Source organism: Cynoglossus semilaevis, chromosome 14 (genome assembly GCF_000523025.1).
Source record: "Cynoglossus semilaevis isolate Cse_v1.0 chromosome 14, Cse_v1.0, whole genome shotgun sequence".
NCBI classification, from domain to species: domain Eukaryota; kingdom Metazoa; phylum Chordata; class Actinopteri; order Pleuronectiformes; family Cynoglossidae; genus Cynoglossus; species Cynoglossus semilaevis.
Window position 1 is genome coordinate 12735696 of NC_024320.1, and position 15300 is coordinate 12750995.

At 38.2% G+C, this 15300-nt stretch overlaps 1 protein-coding gene across 2 annotated transcripts in view; it reads right to left on the reverse strand.

Moving 5' to 3' along the window:
* The window catches only part of ogdhb (oxoglutarate dehydrogenase b), a 19165-nt gene extending 7625 nt beyond the window's left edge, over positions 1-11540 (reverse strand). Inside the window, exons 1-12 of one of the 2 annotated variants that reach the window (XM_025062509.1) lie at positions 11509-11540; positions 8035-8427; positions 6896-7030; positions 6228-6321; positions 3236-3351; positions 2653-2807; positions 2380-2526; positions 2093-2183; positions 1790-1969; positions 1581-1709; positions 200-379; positions 1-89 (exon numbers count right to left, since the gene is read on the reverse strand). The exon at positions 1-89 is cut by the window's left edge and continues 64 nt beyond it. In XM_025062509.1, coding sequence (XP_024918277.1) covers positions 1-89; positions 200-379; positions 1581-1709; positions 1790-1969; positions 2093-2183; positions 2380-2526; positions 2653-2807; positions 3236-3351; positions 6228-6321; positions 6896-7030; positions 8035-8268 — 1550 coding nt within the window. In that variant the 5' untranslated portion in view covers positions 8269-8427; positions 11509-11540. Of the gene's footprint in view, positions 90-199; positions 380-1580; positions 1710-1789; positions 1970-2092; positions 2184-2379; positions 2527-2652; positions 2808-3235; positions 3352-6227; positions 6322-6895; positions 7031-8034; positions 8428-10812; positions 11423-11508 lie in introns of those variants that run through there. The other variant, XM_008325164.2, reaches the window with a different exon arrangement.
* Positions 11541-15300: the final 3760 nt, after the last annotated feature.

Sequence of the window (15300 nt, forward strand, 5' to 3'; positions counted from 1 at the left end):
CTCTTCTGCTTTTTGATCTGTTTGTACATCAGTGGCTGTGTAAACATGGGCTCGTCCATCTCGTTGTGGCCATTTCGTCTGTAACACACCTAAATATACAGATGCAACATTTAAAACTTCATGTTGAATCTGTCCAGTGTTTACACAGTTTACGTGAATAAATGCTTTTTTATTTTGGACATTTCGGCACAAGACTAACCAGATCTACGACCACATCTTTGTGGAAGGTGTTCCTCCACTCAGCGGCTACTTTGCACACATACATCACAGCCTCTGGGTCGTCTGCGTTGACGTGGAAAATGGGGGCATTGGTGACACGGGCTACATCTGTAGGATAGGGTGATGAGCGAGCCATCCTCGGAGCTGTGGTAAAGCCAATCTGTGGGCACATACAGAGGCATGAATGGAACTAGTGCTAAACACTTGGAGTGAAATTCTGTTCACTGGAAAGCCGGAGACAGTGTTTTGAATTGTATTGGCTATTGGTGTAAAAGCTCTGCTCATTTTCTGTCCAGCTGTGCAGAAAGTTAGATTTTATTTATTTATTTTTAATGTTTAATGTTTGTTTTTAATTAATTTTGTCTTTATTTTGTTGATATACTGTCAAATGTGCCAACAGCTTCTGTTTGGAGACTTTTTGTTTAATACAAAATCATTTGGTTCCTTGTATTAGCTTTTTGTTAATGAGTTAAGATAATAAAAGTGTTTGTAAACATTTCCCGCTCGGTGTGTCGTCGTGGTTTGGCTCGTGCTCAAACACACACAGTGCCAACACTACTTCATACACAGAGGTGTGACGTCTACACGACACTTCCTCACAGGTCAGTGCAAATGTATCCAAATCCAACCTAAAGAAGTACTGCTGGTGGGACTCTCCTTCTGCGGGTGAAAACACTAAACACAAATAAAATACATACGTATAAAACCCATAGAGTATCGGTTTGTACCAAATGACACCAGGACAAGAGTGTATAGAATGTAGAGTGAGACCCCTGGGTTTGGTAGTGGTCAGAAGTGTAGTGTAAAAACTTGTTTTTGCCAAATCATTATTTTAAACGGAGAACATTGAAAATCTATTGTCATATTCTGTGGACCTGGATTAAATCTATTGTCATATTCTGTGGACCTGAGATGTGGAAGTGCAACAGGATGGGAGGAAAACTCTCAATACTACAACCTGGCTTACTATTACTCTAAGATTAAGTTTTAAAAAGCCATTTATTCATCCCATTATGGGGTAATTCACAGAAAAGGGAATCAATAGAAACACTGCATACCCTAACCCAGCGGTCAACATATTAGAGTTGTTCCCCGAACACAACCTCAGAATTCAAAAAGGCCATCACTGACAAAAAAGACCTTAGTTAGGTGGTTTGTGTGTGTGTGTTTAGAGTAGGGGGACGATTGAGGACAACAACTTGGAGGCTTTAGAGCATCATTTTAACATGTGAGAAACCTCTCCAGAAAGACAGAAGATCAGAGAAGTCAAGTGCAGTCTTCAGTGACATCACAGACACATTTTCTCAGTATGATAGGCTAACTTGTTTTCCAAGGTTTAGATGGTTCCTGTGAGCACACACCTGATTGTTGACTATCACATGTATGGTTCCGTGGGTTGTGTACGAGGGCAGGTCGGACAGGTGGAATGTCTCGTACAAGACGCCCTGTCCTGCAAATGCAGCGTCCCCATGAATCAAGACAGACATCACCTGTAAAACAATGAAATAACCGTTGGTAAATCATGTAGAATAAACAAGTGTCTGTTCCCCATCTATATAATAATATTTACCCTCTTGCCCTCAGTGTCTCCACTGTAGAACTGCTCCGCTTTGGTTTTCCCCTGCACCACAGGATCCACTGCCTCCAGGTGGGACGGGTTGGCCACGAGAGACATTGTGATGTACTTGTCACTGACTCTGTTCATCCTCCTGTGATACATCCCCAGATGGTATTTGACGTCACCAGATCCCTGGACGCATTAGTAGACAAGACCATTAGGATCATCATCATTTTCTACCACAGACAGGGCTGACTGCCTCATCAAAACAACACAGTCAGAACGTTCAGGGCTATAAAAAAAAAACGTTCTTACTTCATCGGCTGCCTGCAGCTTGGAGTCAAACTGGCAGAAGATCTGTCCGAGATCTTTGCAGATGACATTGGCGAGTACGTTCAGTCTGCCTCTGAAAAGACACCGGGTTATCAGTGATCAGTGCGACTGAACTCTACCCACAGTGTCACGTGTTGCTGCTAACGGGTGAGTGAACACTTTAGCTGTTGAATTCAGCTTTTTGTAGAACCCCAAAAAATGTTTAAAATGATAAACAATCTCAATAAACAGGGAGTGGGGACGCCACTCTGGATGTACAGTATGTTCACCTGTGGGGCATTCCCATGATCACACTGTCCACTCCACTCTGACTGGACTTGTCGATTATCGTCTTCAGAGCTGGGATGAGCACTTCACAGCCTTCCAGACCGAAACGTTTCTCGGACGACCACTTCCTCTGGAGAAACTCCTCAAACCTGTGAACAGGTGGAGGTACTGAGACATTTTTCATATCATTTTCTCATCATACAACACAACAGCTCAGCCCTAAATCCTTCTTTTCCGGGGGAACACAGAGGAGCGCTCTGTCAGTGCAGACAGACCTTGTGGACTGGATCATCCGTTTGATGACAGTTCTCTTCTCCTCCAGACTGAGGTGCATGATTCCCGGAGTCTCAAACTTCTGCCTGATCCACTGACACTGCTCTAAGTCGTTAATGTACATGAACTCCACTCCGATATGTTGACAGTAGGCCGTCTAGTCAACAGAGAGAAGGCATAGAGGGTTTGTCTCAGTTAGCCATCAGCTTGGTAATTCTGACTCTCTCATCGTCCAAAGTTAAGTCGAAAAGTTCCAGGACAGATGTTATAACTTCAAAGTGTTACATTTTAAAAAACTGAAACTGTTAATATTAGTTTTGAGAGCTGTGTAAACTTTTGTCATGTGATTGTTCATCTCCCCTAAACTGGTTAGTCTACATCCTCGGGCCGATTGATCAAACTGACACTGAACAGTGGAAACAAAAACACACTTTGATATTCACGACCCCTAAACACTTACACTTCAACTCAAGTGGAAGTATTTAAAGTGAATACTGTTACTTATCTTAATTTATACAAAAGCCAGATATTTTTCCACTCCACTAATGAAGTATGTCTGTATGTTGATCTTTTTGAGAATTTTACCTCTAGGCGCTGAATAATCTCTCTAAGAGGCAGAGTGTTCTGGCTGCCTCCGATGAAGGTGTTGCTTGGGAGGCGGAACATGTTGTTCAGGTCAGTCTCAGCTAAACCATAAAAACCTGTTGGGAAAGAGAGAAATGAGTGTTTGCTCCAGGTCAGTGTGGGTTTGGAGTACAGACACAATGTGGAAGAGAGTGAGGTGAACTGAAATCAACAGACTTAAAACTGTTGACATTGTTGACGTTTTGTCTTATATTGAAAACAACTTATTTATTTGGTCTATTTAATATCAACTGAGTCTGTTCTCTGGTTGTTAAATGATGTACATACTGTTTATGTGTGTATATACAGTATGTATATATGTATGTATGTACATATATCTATATATGCACATATATACATACGTGCACGATCCGTTATTAGGAAATATATTTAGGATTGACGTGTGTTTTGATGATACATGCACAGTTCATCAAAGTAAAACACAAAAGAGAGTATTTTCACACTCCTGGTTTGATAAATCTGAATGTTAGTTGTGGTTATTTTGATTTGAAAAATAAAACTAGCATGAAATATCTGAGTTCGTTCACAGGGAAAATAATAAACATAATTGGATATAGATGAGCCCGTTTAATAAACGGCCTATGTTGATTTTTTTACCTATAGTTGATAAAAATTGACTTCATAACGTCAGTAATTCTTAACCAGAGTAGACGGTGAGTTAATGAACAGACAGAGAGAAGAGGTCGTATGACAATGCTGTATCTGGGCCTGTCTTGAATGATCAGAATCTTCAGTGAATACCCTGGTATGAGTGAACAGAGGTGAGTCACAGAGTGGAAAAACTCTGTGGATGTTCTGTAGCTGCTGGAACATGTCTGACAAAATGCTGCTGCAGTTCCTCTTCTCTTTGTGGAGCCGCCGTACACAGGCAGGAGGCTTTTTTGTTGATCCAGTACTGTCTGTGTGCAATCTAATCACAGCAATATTTTGATGAAGCACACACTGATAAGCCTGAGTCCACCCTGCGTGTCCTCTTTGATTGCTGAGCAAAGGTGAGGCACAGAGAGAGGCAGCGAGGACACGGCCCAGACACCACCGTCTGTTTACACTTCTGCTGCTCACACACACCTTTTATTTAAAATAACGGGGTTTTTTTACTTTCAAAATCAATAGTAGCTGATAACTCATTGACTTAAACAGTTCTTCGAGTTTTCCCAGGTGGGACTACATTGACAGTCGGACCATCAGACGGTCAGCCCCCCCCCCCACCTTCAGAGGAACTTGGTCTGTATAAACATGTAATTAAAAAACAAAATCAATGAATAACTCATCACAGCCTCTTCTTCCTGACAGCTTACACACAATGTACAACTTATCTGATAAGGAGATTAATTATATATCAAGGATGCAGCGTCACTACAGTAATCCCTGATCACCCACTCTGTTCTTAAGTTTTGGATCAAATATAAATCGACAGACTAAGGCTCAACCATCAGTTATTCAAAGCAGTAATGTAAGTTGTCCAAATCTGAGCACCACCTGCAGTTGGATGTGAACAATGATGTAACAATGAGGAACTCCAGGAGGTGTCAATAGCACCGACCAAGTTCTATGGACTCCTACAGTACTGTTTAATCAAACAACATCTGGTGACAGCAAAAAAACCAATGCTGGAGTGTGAGCTGTATCACTGTCCTCTTCACGGTTTGGGAAACTAGGAATATTTCTTTCAGCTAACACTATGGGCTACCTGTCTTTCTTGTCGCCACACTGTGGCTATTTTTAACATACAGTATGTACCGTGGAACTCTCACTTTGAAAAACCACACAAGATGAAAACAAAGCAAAAAAAGCTATTAAAAAACAAAAGCAAAACCTACTTTATAAACAGACGTAGGTGTGTGTTTGGGGGGAGAGAGGTTATGTCATGTGTTTGAATCCGCAGTTATTAAAACTGACATTCATAAAACAGTTGAATATAATACATTTCCAAGTCCAAGGTACACATACTCCTGTGGCACTGAGTTTGATCACTAACAGGCAAAGTCTCTCCCGCCCCATATATCATTTACAGGAGTGTGAAACTATCAACCGTAAGTGTCTTATCTGGTGTCCACAGAAATCATAAATATCTACAGACGGTGTAAACATGAATTTCAGTAGACACACAGCTACACTCACACTGCAGTGACAAAAAAAACGGTAGGTATTTTTTTAAAAATAATAAAGTATTTTTGTGTTTAAAACACTGTGTAGTACAAGTTTACTTTTTTACTGTGTTATTAACTAGTAATTACTTAACAAGGAGCTGTAAAGAGGCTCAGTAAAACTTTTATTGGTGACCACGTTAATAAATTCAACTTCTTAGAAAGTCACAAGCAAATGACCTTTAACTCTTTCTATTAAGTCGTTAACTGAAAAATCCTGTCGTATATATTTGTGAATAAGTCCTTAGATAAATGAAGTTCAGTATTGATGACGTGTCACCTGCTAAACACCAGTTTGTCTTGAAAGGAAATTTAAAATGTCTACGCTTATATATATATATATATATATATATATATATATATATATATATACTGTATGTATATAGGCATGATATGAATTGACCTTTTTACCATATTGATAATTCCATTTTGATAACTCACAAATAAAAACAGGGTGAAACAGACGAAACACCTACCTGCTGTTATCTGTCTTTCTGTTCCAGCAGCATACAATATTTTTCACATGATTTGTTTACATATTTTATATATATTTTTTATTTTATTTTTAATTATTCCTAATTATTCATGTTTAATGTGCAGCAAACGATGATAAATCAGACAATACCTTTAACACAATTACATTTCTGTACTTCGTCAATAATCGAGCTGTTTCTTTGAAGCTGGGAAACGAGACACTGTAGTCAGTGAATGAGATAAGGACGGGAGATAGAAGGAAAAAAAATGATGACAACAATGTGAATCTGTATCAGATCGAAGATTCTTACCCACGTTCTGGACTCCAAGGGTACAAGGAGCACTGCTGAAGTCCACGCAGCTGATTTCCAGAGGGTCCAACTTTGCTATGTGATGACCTCTAACCTATGTAAACACAATGTGAAGTCAGCTTGAGATTAAAACATTGACTCCTCTGTTTTTTTACATTGTAGACATTTGCACAGTGACAGACACAGTTGAGGTCAAAGGTAGGAAAATTGCTGGTGTGTTGTGTTCAGGATCATCTCATCAGTGTCATCAGGTGACTGAAGACACTGATGAGGGAGGTCCTGGTGCAGCAGGGACTTTAAGGTCCTGGGACTTTAAGGCAGTTTTCTAATAATAATAATAATAATGATAATAATAATGCTGTAAAGAAGCCTCAGCTGCAGCTGCACTTCTTTCGTGTTCTCAGGAAGAACAACTCAGACACACAGCTGCTGCTGGCCTCTTTGTCACTCCGTCGTGAGTGTGTTGACGTACGCAGGCTCCACTCATGAGGACAGGAAAGTCGTGCAGAACGAGACATCTCACACCCTGCCAGACCCGTTTTTTTTTCATCATTATTCTCTCTACTGTATGTACAAACATACAGTAGAGTATATCTATATGTCAAGCCTTTTTATCAGTTATAAATGATGACAAAAATGTGTAAAATCTGTGTGTGTGTGTGTGTTACCTGATAAGCTCGAATTAGTGAGTGAACAGCCAGATGATCCTTCACCACCTTCTCCACATCAGGCCGAGCCTCCAGAGAAGTGCCAGTGTAAGGTTGGTGAGGAGTTCTGGCATTGCGGAATAATTCATCCCAGGACTTGAACAGACAGAGTGGAAAAAAGACTAATTTAGTCCCTCTGTTGTAGTATAGGAGATAAGACCATATCCTGTGTCTAGTCCCTTGACTTCAGATTTAATTTTTTTTTTTAAAAATGACAAGCAGAGTATGTCTAACAATTTCACTGTCCGTTTACTCAGCGTTGTTTCAACGCTCAGTGTGTTCTAATGTTTGGGATGATTTAAATTATACTTAGTCAAAGTCAATGGTTTTGATAACTGTCAAATACAAACAGGTGTGAATCAGATGAAACACATTCATCTCTCTGAGCTCCTGGGTCTTTGTTTTACTTACACATGTTTTTGTCATATTTCGGAATTTTGATTAATCATGTTTAATTATCAATATCAATATCAATATCAATTGTCAATACCATGATTAATCATGAATCATCCGCTAATGTGTGATTAATCTGTCAATTCTAATTGATTGATGAGTTGTAACACATATATGTATAAATGTCTGTTTGGCTGACAACATCTCAGAGGGGATTATTGTTAACTCACAGGATATTATTTTATCAGTTTTGCCAAAAAATAGTATAAAAAATAGTATTGTATAAGCTACAATGCAGTATTAGATCCACACTAAGAATTAAAAAAAAGATTATGTGAATAAAACCCAATTCATTTAACCTTTTCATCATCTAAATCTAGACTTTCATCTTGTAGAAATTATGACTTTATTCTCACATTAATACATTTTGACTTTATTTCTGTAGCATTTCAACTTTATTGTCATACATTTGTGACTAATCTCGTAATTTAATTGATTTATTTTAAATTTACTGTCTATATACACAAAGTTTCGTTGTACCCCTGCTGTACAATGACAATAAAGACTATTCTACTCCAAAGTGACTTGAATCTAAGTCAGGATGTAACCTCATCTTAGGTGAAAAGATTCCAAACAGACAATGTTTATCGACCAAGTTCGGCTGCTCAACTAATGAGAAGCTGTCATGTCCACACTGAAGGATTTACCTTGTGCACATTTCTGGGGTTCTCTAGCCAGGCGTAGTACATCTCCTCCACATAGTTGCAATTGGTTCCATTGAGGAAGGGCTCAGTAACCAGTGATGTGCTGAAACACCTGACCAGCGGAAACGTCCTTGACTTGGCATGAAGTGCCACTGGTCTGGGCTGTGAGAGGCTTTGAGCTGTGTGCACAGCAGTTAACGGCCGAAGTTTGGCTACTGTAGTCCTTATGTGATGCATAGCTGAGACATCGGTCTTCTCTCCACTTCCTCTTAGGAATTTAGCCTAAACAAGAACTCCCTCTGCAGTCCGTTGTACTTCCAGCTCCTACTGAACAGGTCAGGCCGGTTTCACCAGTGGTCCTTAAATCTTGTTTTCGTCCTAGAAATCCATCGAATGCTGTTAAATAAATGAAAATAATGCCTTTTATTGGTGCATTCTTTAAAGAGAGAACAGTTAAATGTTCTATTTTTGTTCTTTTAATTCTTTCTCAGGCTTGTGTCACAGCTGACTCTGGCAGTACTTCACACGCCTGAGGTGTCCTGTTCCCAGAATTCCCAAATTTTGATGTCCACAGATGTCATCAGTCTATTTTATTCTAGGAATGTTGTCAATATTACTCTGTACACGGGTTCCTCACCATTCCACTCCTTGGAGAGAACTGCTTAACACAACTCTACAAGTACCCATGTTAGTCACCCACGCTAACACAGTCGCAACATCATAATCTAACACAGACAGACATTAAAACATCAAAAGAGTCTGACTTTCGTTTGGGAGATAAAATGAAGGGGAAAAGGTTTGTAAAAAAAAAAAAAAAACACATTTTCTCCCTATTTCCTTTCCCGCTTGCCCTGCATTGAAAAGTAACAAAACATTTTAATTTGTTTACCCACGACATGATTCTTAAGACGTGACAAACCAGAAAGGAGGAGAGAATAAACTGGGAGAGGAAGCAAAGACAAGTTTATATTTGGAGAAAATGTAATGTTTTTGTTGTACATAAGGTAGGAAGACACATATTTCTCATCAGGAAGGGACGTGTTCCTTGTTCGCTCTTCGTGTATATACTGTATGTGCAGTGGAGGATTTTCCAATCTTTTCTAGTCAGGAAACCTATAGATAGGTCCCTCGAGTAATATGATCCTGTACGTTCTTGTCCTGCAGAATTTTTTTTTCCTGACTGGGGGCTTAAGACAAACTTGTTTGAACCTCCTGTCTGAAAAGAATTTCAGCAGATCATCAAGTAGTGACGGCAGGCACCTGTGAGGTATGTAGTCGGGATGTTTCTAATTCTCAAATGGGCTAACAAAACAAATCAATCCTCGACAAATCAAAAACGACGTCTCACGTTCCTCACAGTGAAACTAACGACTAAAATCTCTTCTAGATTTTTACAGCTGTTGTGCTCTGTGCTGTTATTACAGGTGAGATGTTTTCAACTTTCTAATCTAATCTTACACAGATTTAATAACAGACCTAACCTTTGGAGTAGACTGGCTAGAGTATTAGAGGAAAATACTCTGCTCACCTGCCACTACACTGACTAAGGCTTGGAGTTATCGATTCATCTGCCTCCAGATTTTGCAGAATGTCTCAAATGTTTTGTAATTAGAAATATTAGCAGCTTTTGCATCAGTTTGATGACAACACTGAGCTCAGTAGAAGATCTGATCTGTTCTTACATTTGACATGAATCCAGCTTCTAGTGACCAAGTCTACAGGACTAAAGACGAGGTTATGGAACTAAACTAGACGGAGAGGAACTGAACAGAGGGAGGTTGAGGTTGAAGTTGAAGTTGAAGACCAGACTTGTCCATGACAGCTGTAGGTGAAGTCGTTATCCTGCAACATTTTCACTTTATAATCTGGTAGGGGGAAATGACTCTCCAGATTTAATCCATCTCAAACAACGCTCCAGTGATACACTGACTGAACCTGTGTGCTGCACTTTTTAATGTGGCCTAACAAATCAGAGGAGTTTGGTGTACACATCATCTGCCTCCTCCTCCTCCTCCTCATCATCATCATCATCAGCAGCAGCAGCAGCAGCAGTTACAGCAGCTCCATGTCCACAACATATGTGATACTATTATCTAGATGATTGTCTTCTCTGTGGCTCCTGCTCTGGTCATGATCTGGAGCTGGAGTTGCTAAACTACTTTACAAACAAACACAAATGAAATATATCCAAGCAGTAAATCTGGTTTATATGTGCTATAAACACAAGATTAACCACACATACAATAAGGTAATCCAGAGAGATTAGAAAAGTTAGTGTTACTTTCAGTCACACTTTTAGTCGTTCTTAGACAGCGATGTCAAATGTCTGGTTCATGGGACAAAATCTACCAGACATAATGTTTAATCTGACCTGTGGGAGACATTTTCAAGTTTCAGGTTTTGATGCTTAAAATAAGTTGTATTCAACTTCCATAACAGCACCGTCAGCGTTACAGTCACACAGTCATACATGGAAATAAAGTCATATATTAAACTTCTCCAGGAACCCCTGTCCCTGCTGCTGGTTTCTTAAGACACACCATTGCTACTTGTTTAGCCATTGGTCTTCAACGTCGTTTTCAGAGGATATTTGTTACGTTAAGGTGGTAAGAAATATAATATATGTTAAACCAGTTTAGCGCCATAGAGTAATACGTCCGATACTCATGGGTATTAACTTTGTCAATATACACACGAGGCGTTTTTAAAAGTCATATTAAAACAAGTTTGCAGGTGAAATGTTTCATTTCCTCCTCACCGCGGTAGCTGAAACTCTCTTACCTTCTTCACTCTTCTCTGACAGGAGTTTTCTCTCCGAGAGGAGCAGCAATGTCGTCCTAGCCGTACTGTCCTTAACTACTCTTAATAGCTATACTACTATTGTTATCGTTCTCTCACGCGCTTAAGTCACGACGACGGTGATGTCGTCACCAAACAAACTGGTTACTTCAGACCAATGATTGTCAGTGGGTTTTTTTCGATATTAGTGTATGACTATAAACATGACAGATATGACAGAGCTAAACATAAATGATTTACTAATTAGCACCGTAATTCAAAATAGAAAGTTGTTTTTATACTTAAAGTCTCTATGTGTTTACATTAGTGACTTTTTTTGTAGATGTTTTACTAAGAATCAGGTACTACATTACTGTCATTTTCATTTTTACAAAACAAAATTTTTGACTTTATTACAAACAAAACAACAGAATTGTTGGGTTGTATTACTGCTGCAAGAGAATTGTTCTAAAAATATGGGTTTCTCTGGAAGCACCAGCCACTTTAGGTCTGCCAGCCCTTAGTTAATTTTGTAAAGATGTTTGACTAATCAAAGTTAAAATAAAAAAAAATGAAGGAAACATTTGTTAAACCATGGAACAACAAATTTCGTCTTTCAATAATAATAATAATACGTTTAGGTTTTTAATCATAGCGTAAAATTAACATGAATTCATCAACGTATAATTTACGACTTACCACGTCCTGCTGCTGAGTCGCTCACTTTTGTAATTTGAAGTACAGTACGTCTAATTTAAGAGTTGGACTTGCTTTATTGCTTGATTCTGGTGCCCTCTTGTGGTCATATTCTTCAGATTTGTTTCTGTCTTTATATTATCTTGTCTCAAATACCTTTACGTTCCAATTTATTTTAGATTGAGAGATCGGAACTATGTATTATTGTATTGTGTATTGCATGTGTAAAAATAATTTCTGTTACATTGAAGAATTTAATGAAGCTTTTCACACATGTCAATTATAGATTTATTGCTTTAACACAAGGGATAGGGTTAGGGTTGCCAGTCCAATAACCCCATAACTGTTGAATTAATGGAGCAGGGATTCCCTGATAAATATTGTATAAAATTAGAAAACACTCTAAGTGTAAAATAAAAATTGTATCAATCAAAACAACAACAAAAAAATCAGGTCACAGGTTCACTACTCATGTACCTCTGAAGTACCACGGACCAAGGGTTTAAAGACCAGAAACACATTTTTGTTGTACTGTGTATTTTTGCATGCCACTTTATTATGAAAAGTTTGATCACAGTCACTTCATATATTGTGTATTTTTCCATTTGCGTTAATATTATTCTTTCCTTTTTAATGGATAAATGATATAAATGAAGAAATTAGCTGATGAAAGTTACTTCACCTTGATGGATTTTAAAAGTAAATGATGGGTAGTTCTTTTAATTTACATGAAACTACGTTTCTCTTTGGATGTCTTATTTCAATTTGATTTTCTTTTGCTGACATGTCAACTGTTAACTGATTTCTGATAGTTTTTTACTTTTCTGCAAACCACAAAAAAAGTACATACATGTTTCACATTTATAGACAATTTTAGTATTCATGACCTTTCAGGTAACAGTTATGTTCTAAACTAAGCAGCTGCTGAATGAAAAGTTCATACGTTAGATCTGGATTTACACTTTTAATAAAAATTAAATAAATAAATACTCACATTTGCATGCTGCCTATTACAAAAACACAATTATTTAACTGACTAATCAAGTATATAAATAAATCACATGGTTTGGTTTAAATAAAATAATAATTTGAAAGCAGCTGCCTTTGTTAGTAAGTAAAAAGGAAATCAAATAAAAACATAAATAAAACAATATATTTCACTTTTGTTTTGTTTTTTGTCCTGTGGCTTTAACTTTTTGTGACTTTCCTTTGAACATAGCTTGGCTTTTATCCCAGATGTACACAAACAATGATTAATCATCACTCAAAATAAAAATTGCAGTATTTCTTATGAAGTCTGAAATGACCATATAATCCTCTAGAATTTTCCACATGTTCTGTGGGTGATTTGCAGAAAAGTACAGTGGCAACAGACAGACCATGATCTCAGACATCCCAAACAGAAAAAGTCATCACTGGGAGGAAAATAAACAAGAGAAAAAGAAAAAAGAGGAGCAGAATATCCCTGTGTTTATATTCCTCTGTAACCTTTAACAACTTTTCACGTAGACCTTTTATTTAGTGGTAACTAAACACCTGGTTTAATATGTATGTGATATGAAACTTAAACTAAGCTCTACCTAACTTTACACCCTCACAGTCATCTATACGACGACATTAACATCAACCTTGCAAACAGTGAATTAAGTAGGTTTATGTTGTAGTATTTTTAGCCACTCTCTTCCACGAAACTCCCGGAGACAATGAATTAAGTCATTTCCTCTGGGAGTAAAGCAATTAAAGTCTGCCCATGCTGAAACCCAACTGGTCTTCTTACACACTCTCTCTGCCATGCATTCTTCTTGTTCTAGATCAGGCATGTCCAAACTTTTTTGAAAGAGGGCCAGATTTGATGAAGTGAACACACGTGACATTGTTTGAACCGTTTACATCAAATGCAAATGAACTATGTTTTACTGCAAGGCACATTTTTTAAATTTCATTAACTGGATTTGATCATTATATATTATTGGTAATTTTTGTCGTGTGAGCTTGGCAAATACGTTAGCGTGACTTGACAGGTAGTTTCTCTTGACATTGAATTCCTCATAAACAGGCAGTTGTTGTGTATTTCAGGGTAAACAGATACTGTTTCCAATTGTTTTGGAAGCTGATCCTGGCAGATCAAAAGTGATCCACTCTATGAGATTTGTTCATGGGCTGCAATTGATCCCCATGTCCCCGGACTGTGGACATTCCTGGTCTACAGCCTTACTGCTGAACACTCCAAAAGACTTGGGATGTCTGAGATCTAAAACCAATACAGGTCATCATTCACATCTTCATCATCTTAAAGTATTCTATAAAATAAATGATAACAGGGGGATGGAGGCAACAGAATAGCTCACCAGCAGTAGAGTCCAAAAGAAGAGAAGTCGACGTATGATATGAACACCCCACATATACCAACATATTCACTTGGAATTCATGCATTTAAATACCATCGACAACAGAACTGCAAGTCACCACAGGGAAACTGGAAATGTACATAAACATGGTGATAGCATCATATCAACCACTGTCATCATTTCAACGGGTAACTTGCATTGTTGGGTACACAAGAGCGTGGGTTGAGATCCACAGAAATATGTTAGCATGCTGCATGGTTTGCACTGTCTATCGGAGGCTGGTGATAGCATCATATCAACCACTGTCTATCGGAGGTGAACACTCAGAAGAGAGCGGGGTCAACTACACTAGAAAAGACGGGGAAAAGAAAAGGGAGGGAAAAAACAAACAAACACCAAAGGGTGTAATTAAAAACACCCACTGCTCTCTCTTGGTGGGAGACACGTGGCTCTGATTGTTCAGTTCACTCAGGCGGGTTGAGTCGTGCAGAAACAACAGCTACTAGTAATAAGAACAGCTATGGCAGTGTATTAGTGCCACATGAGAGTTTGTCAATGTCAATTCTGAGGTTAAATATTGTCATCATTCAATAAGTTTTATTTCCTGACAGTGAAAATATTAATTATTAATATTAATATTTCATACTCTGATATGTTTTCTCTTAATACAGGGAGTACTGTAGAAGCTCTTATTAAATGTAAAAATATAACAATAATTTAAAGTATTTGATGCAACAGTATTATTTTTACTGATAAATGATTGTATGTAAGAATAACGTTAAATCATTAAGATATAAATTCGATTTATCTGACACTTGATTTCTGTATATTTCTGTGTGGCAGCAATACACTTCCATATAGTACATATATATATATATATATATAAGAGTCATGCTTGTCATTAGAAAAGAAAGAGAAGAAGGAGATTAGAATACTGATTATTCATACTGATACTGTACAGTTGAAAAAGCACAAACACAGACTGCAGCCATAATGATAATAATATTAATTAATAATAATAACAATAATAATAATGATAACAATCACCTAAGTATCAATAATAATGCTAACGGGAAGGAACAGTAAGGTTGTTGGGAGGGGAAACCTTCAACAGGAGCGAGGCACGCTGGAGAGCCGGGTGGAGGAGAGGAGGATCCCAGGACTGACAGAAGCCAGGACGCAGGCTGAACAGTTAGTTTTTATCAGCTGACTGACGGTTGATCAGCGGCGCTGTCTGAATCCAAGGTTGTAGTTGAGACAGAGACAGAGAGAGAGAGAGAGAGAGAGAGAGAGAGAGAGAGATGAGCGAGGTGGGTATGCAGAGTATAAGGGGCCCAGGTTCCTGAAGTCAGACTCCTTGGACTCCTTCTACTCAGCCTCCATCTACCTCTGCCCTTCTCTACCACTCACTCCACCTTCTTTTGATTATCCATTGATTTTCATTTTC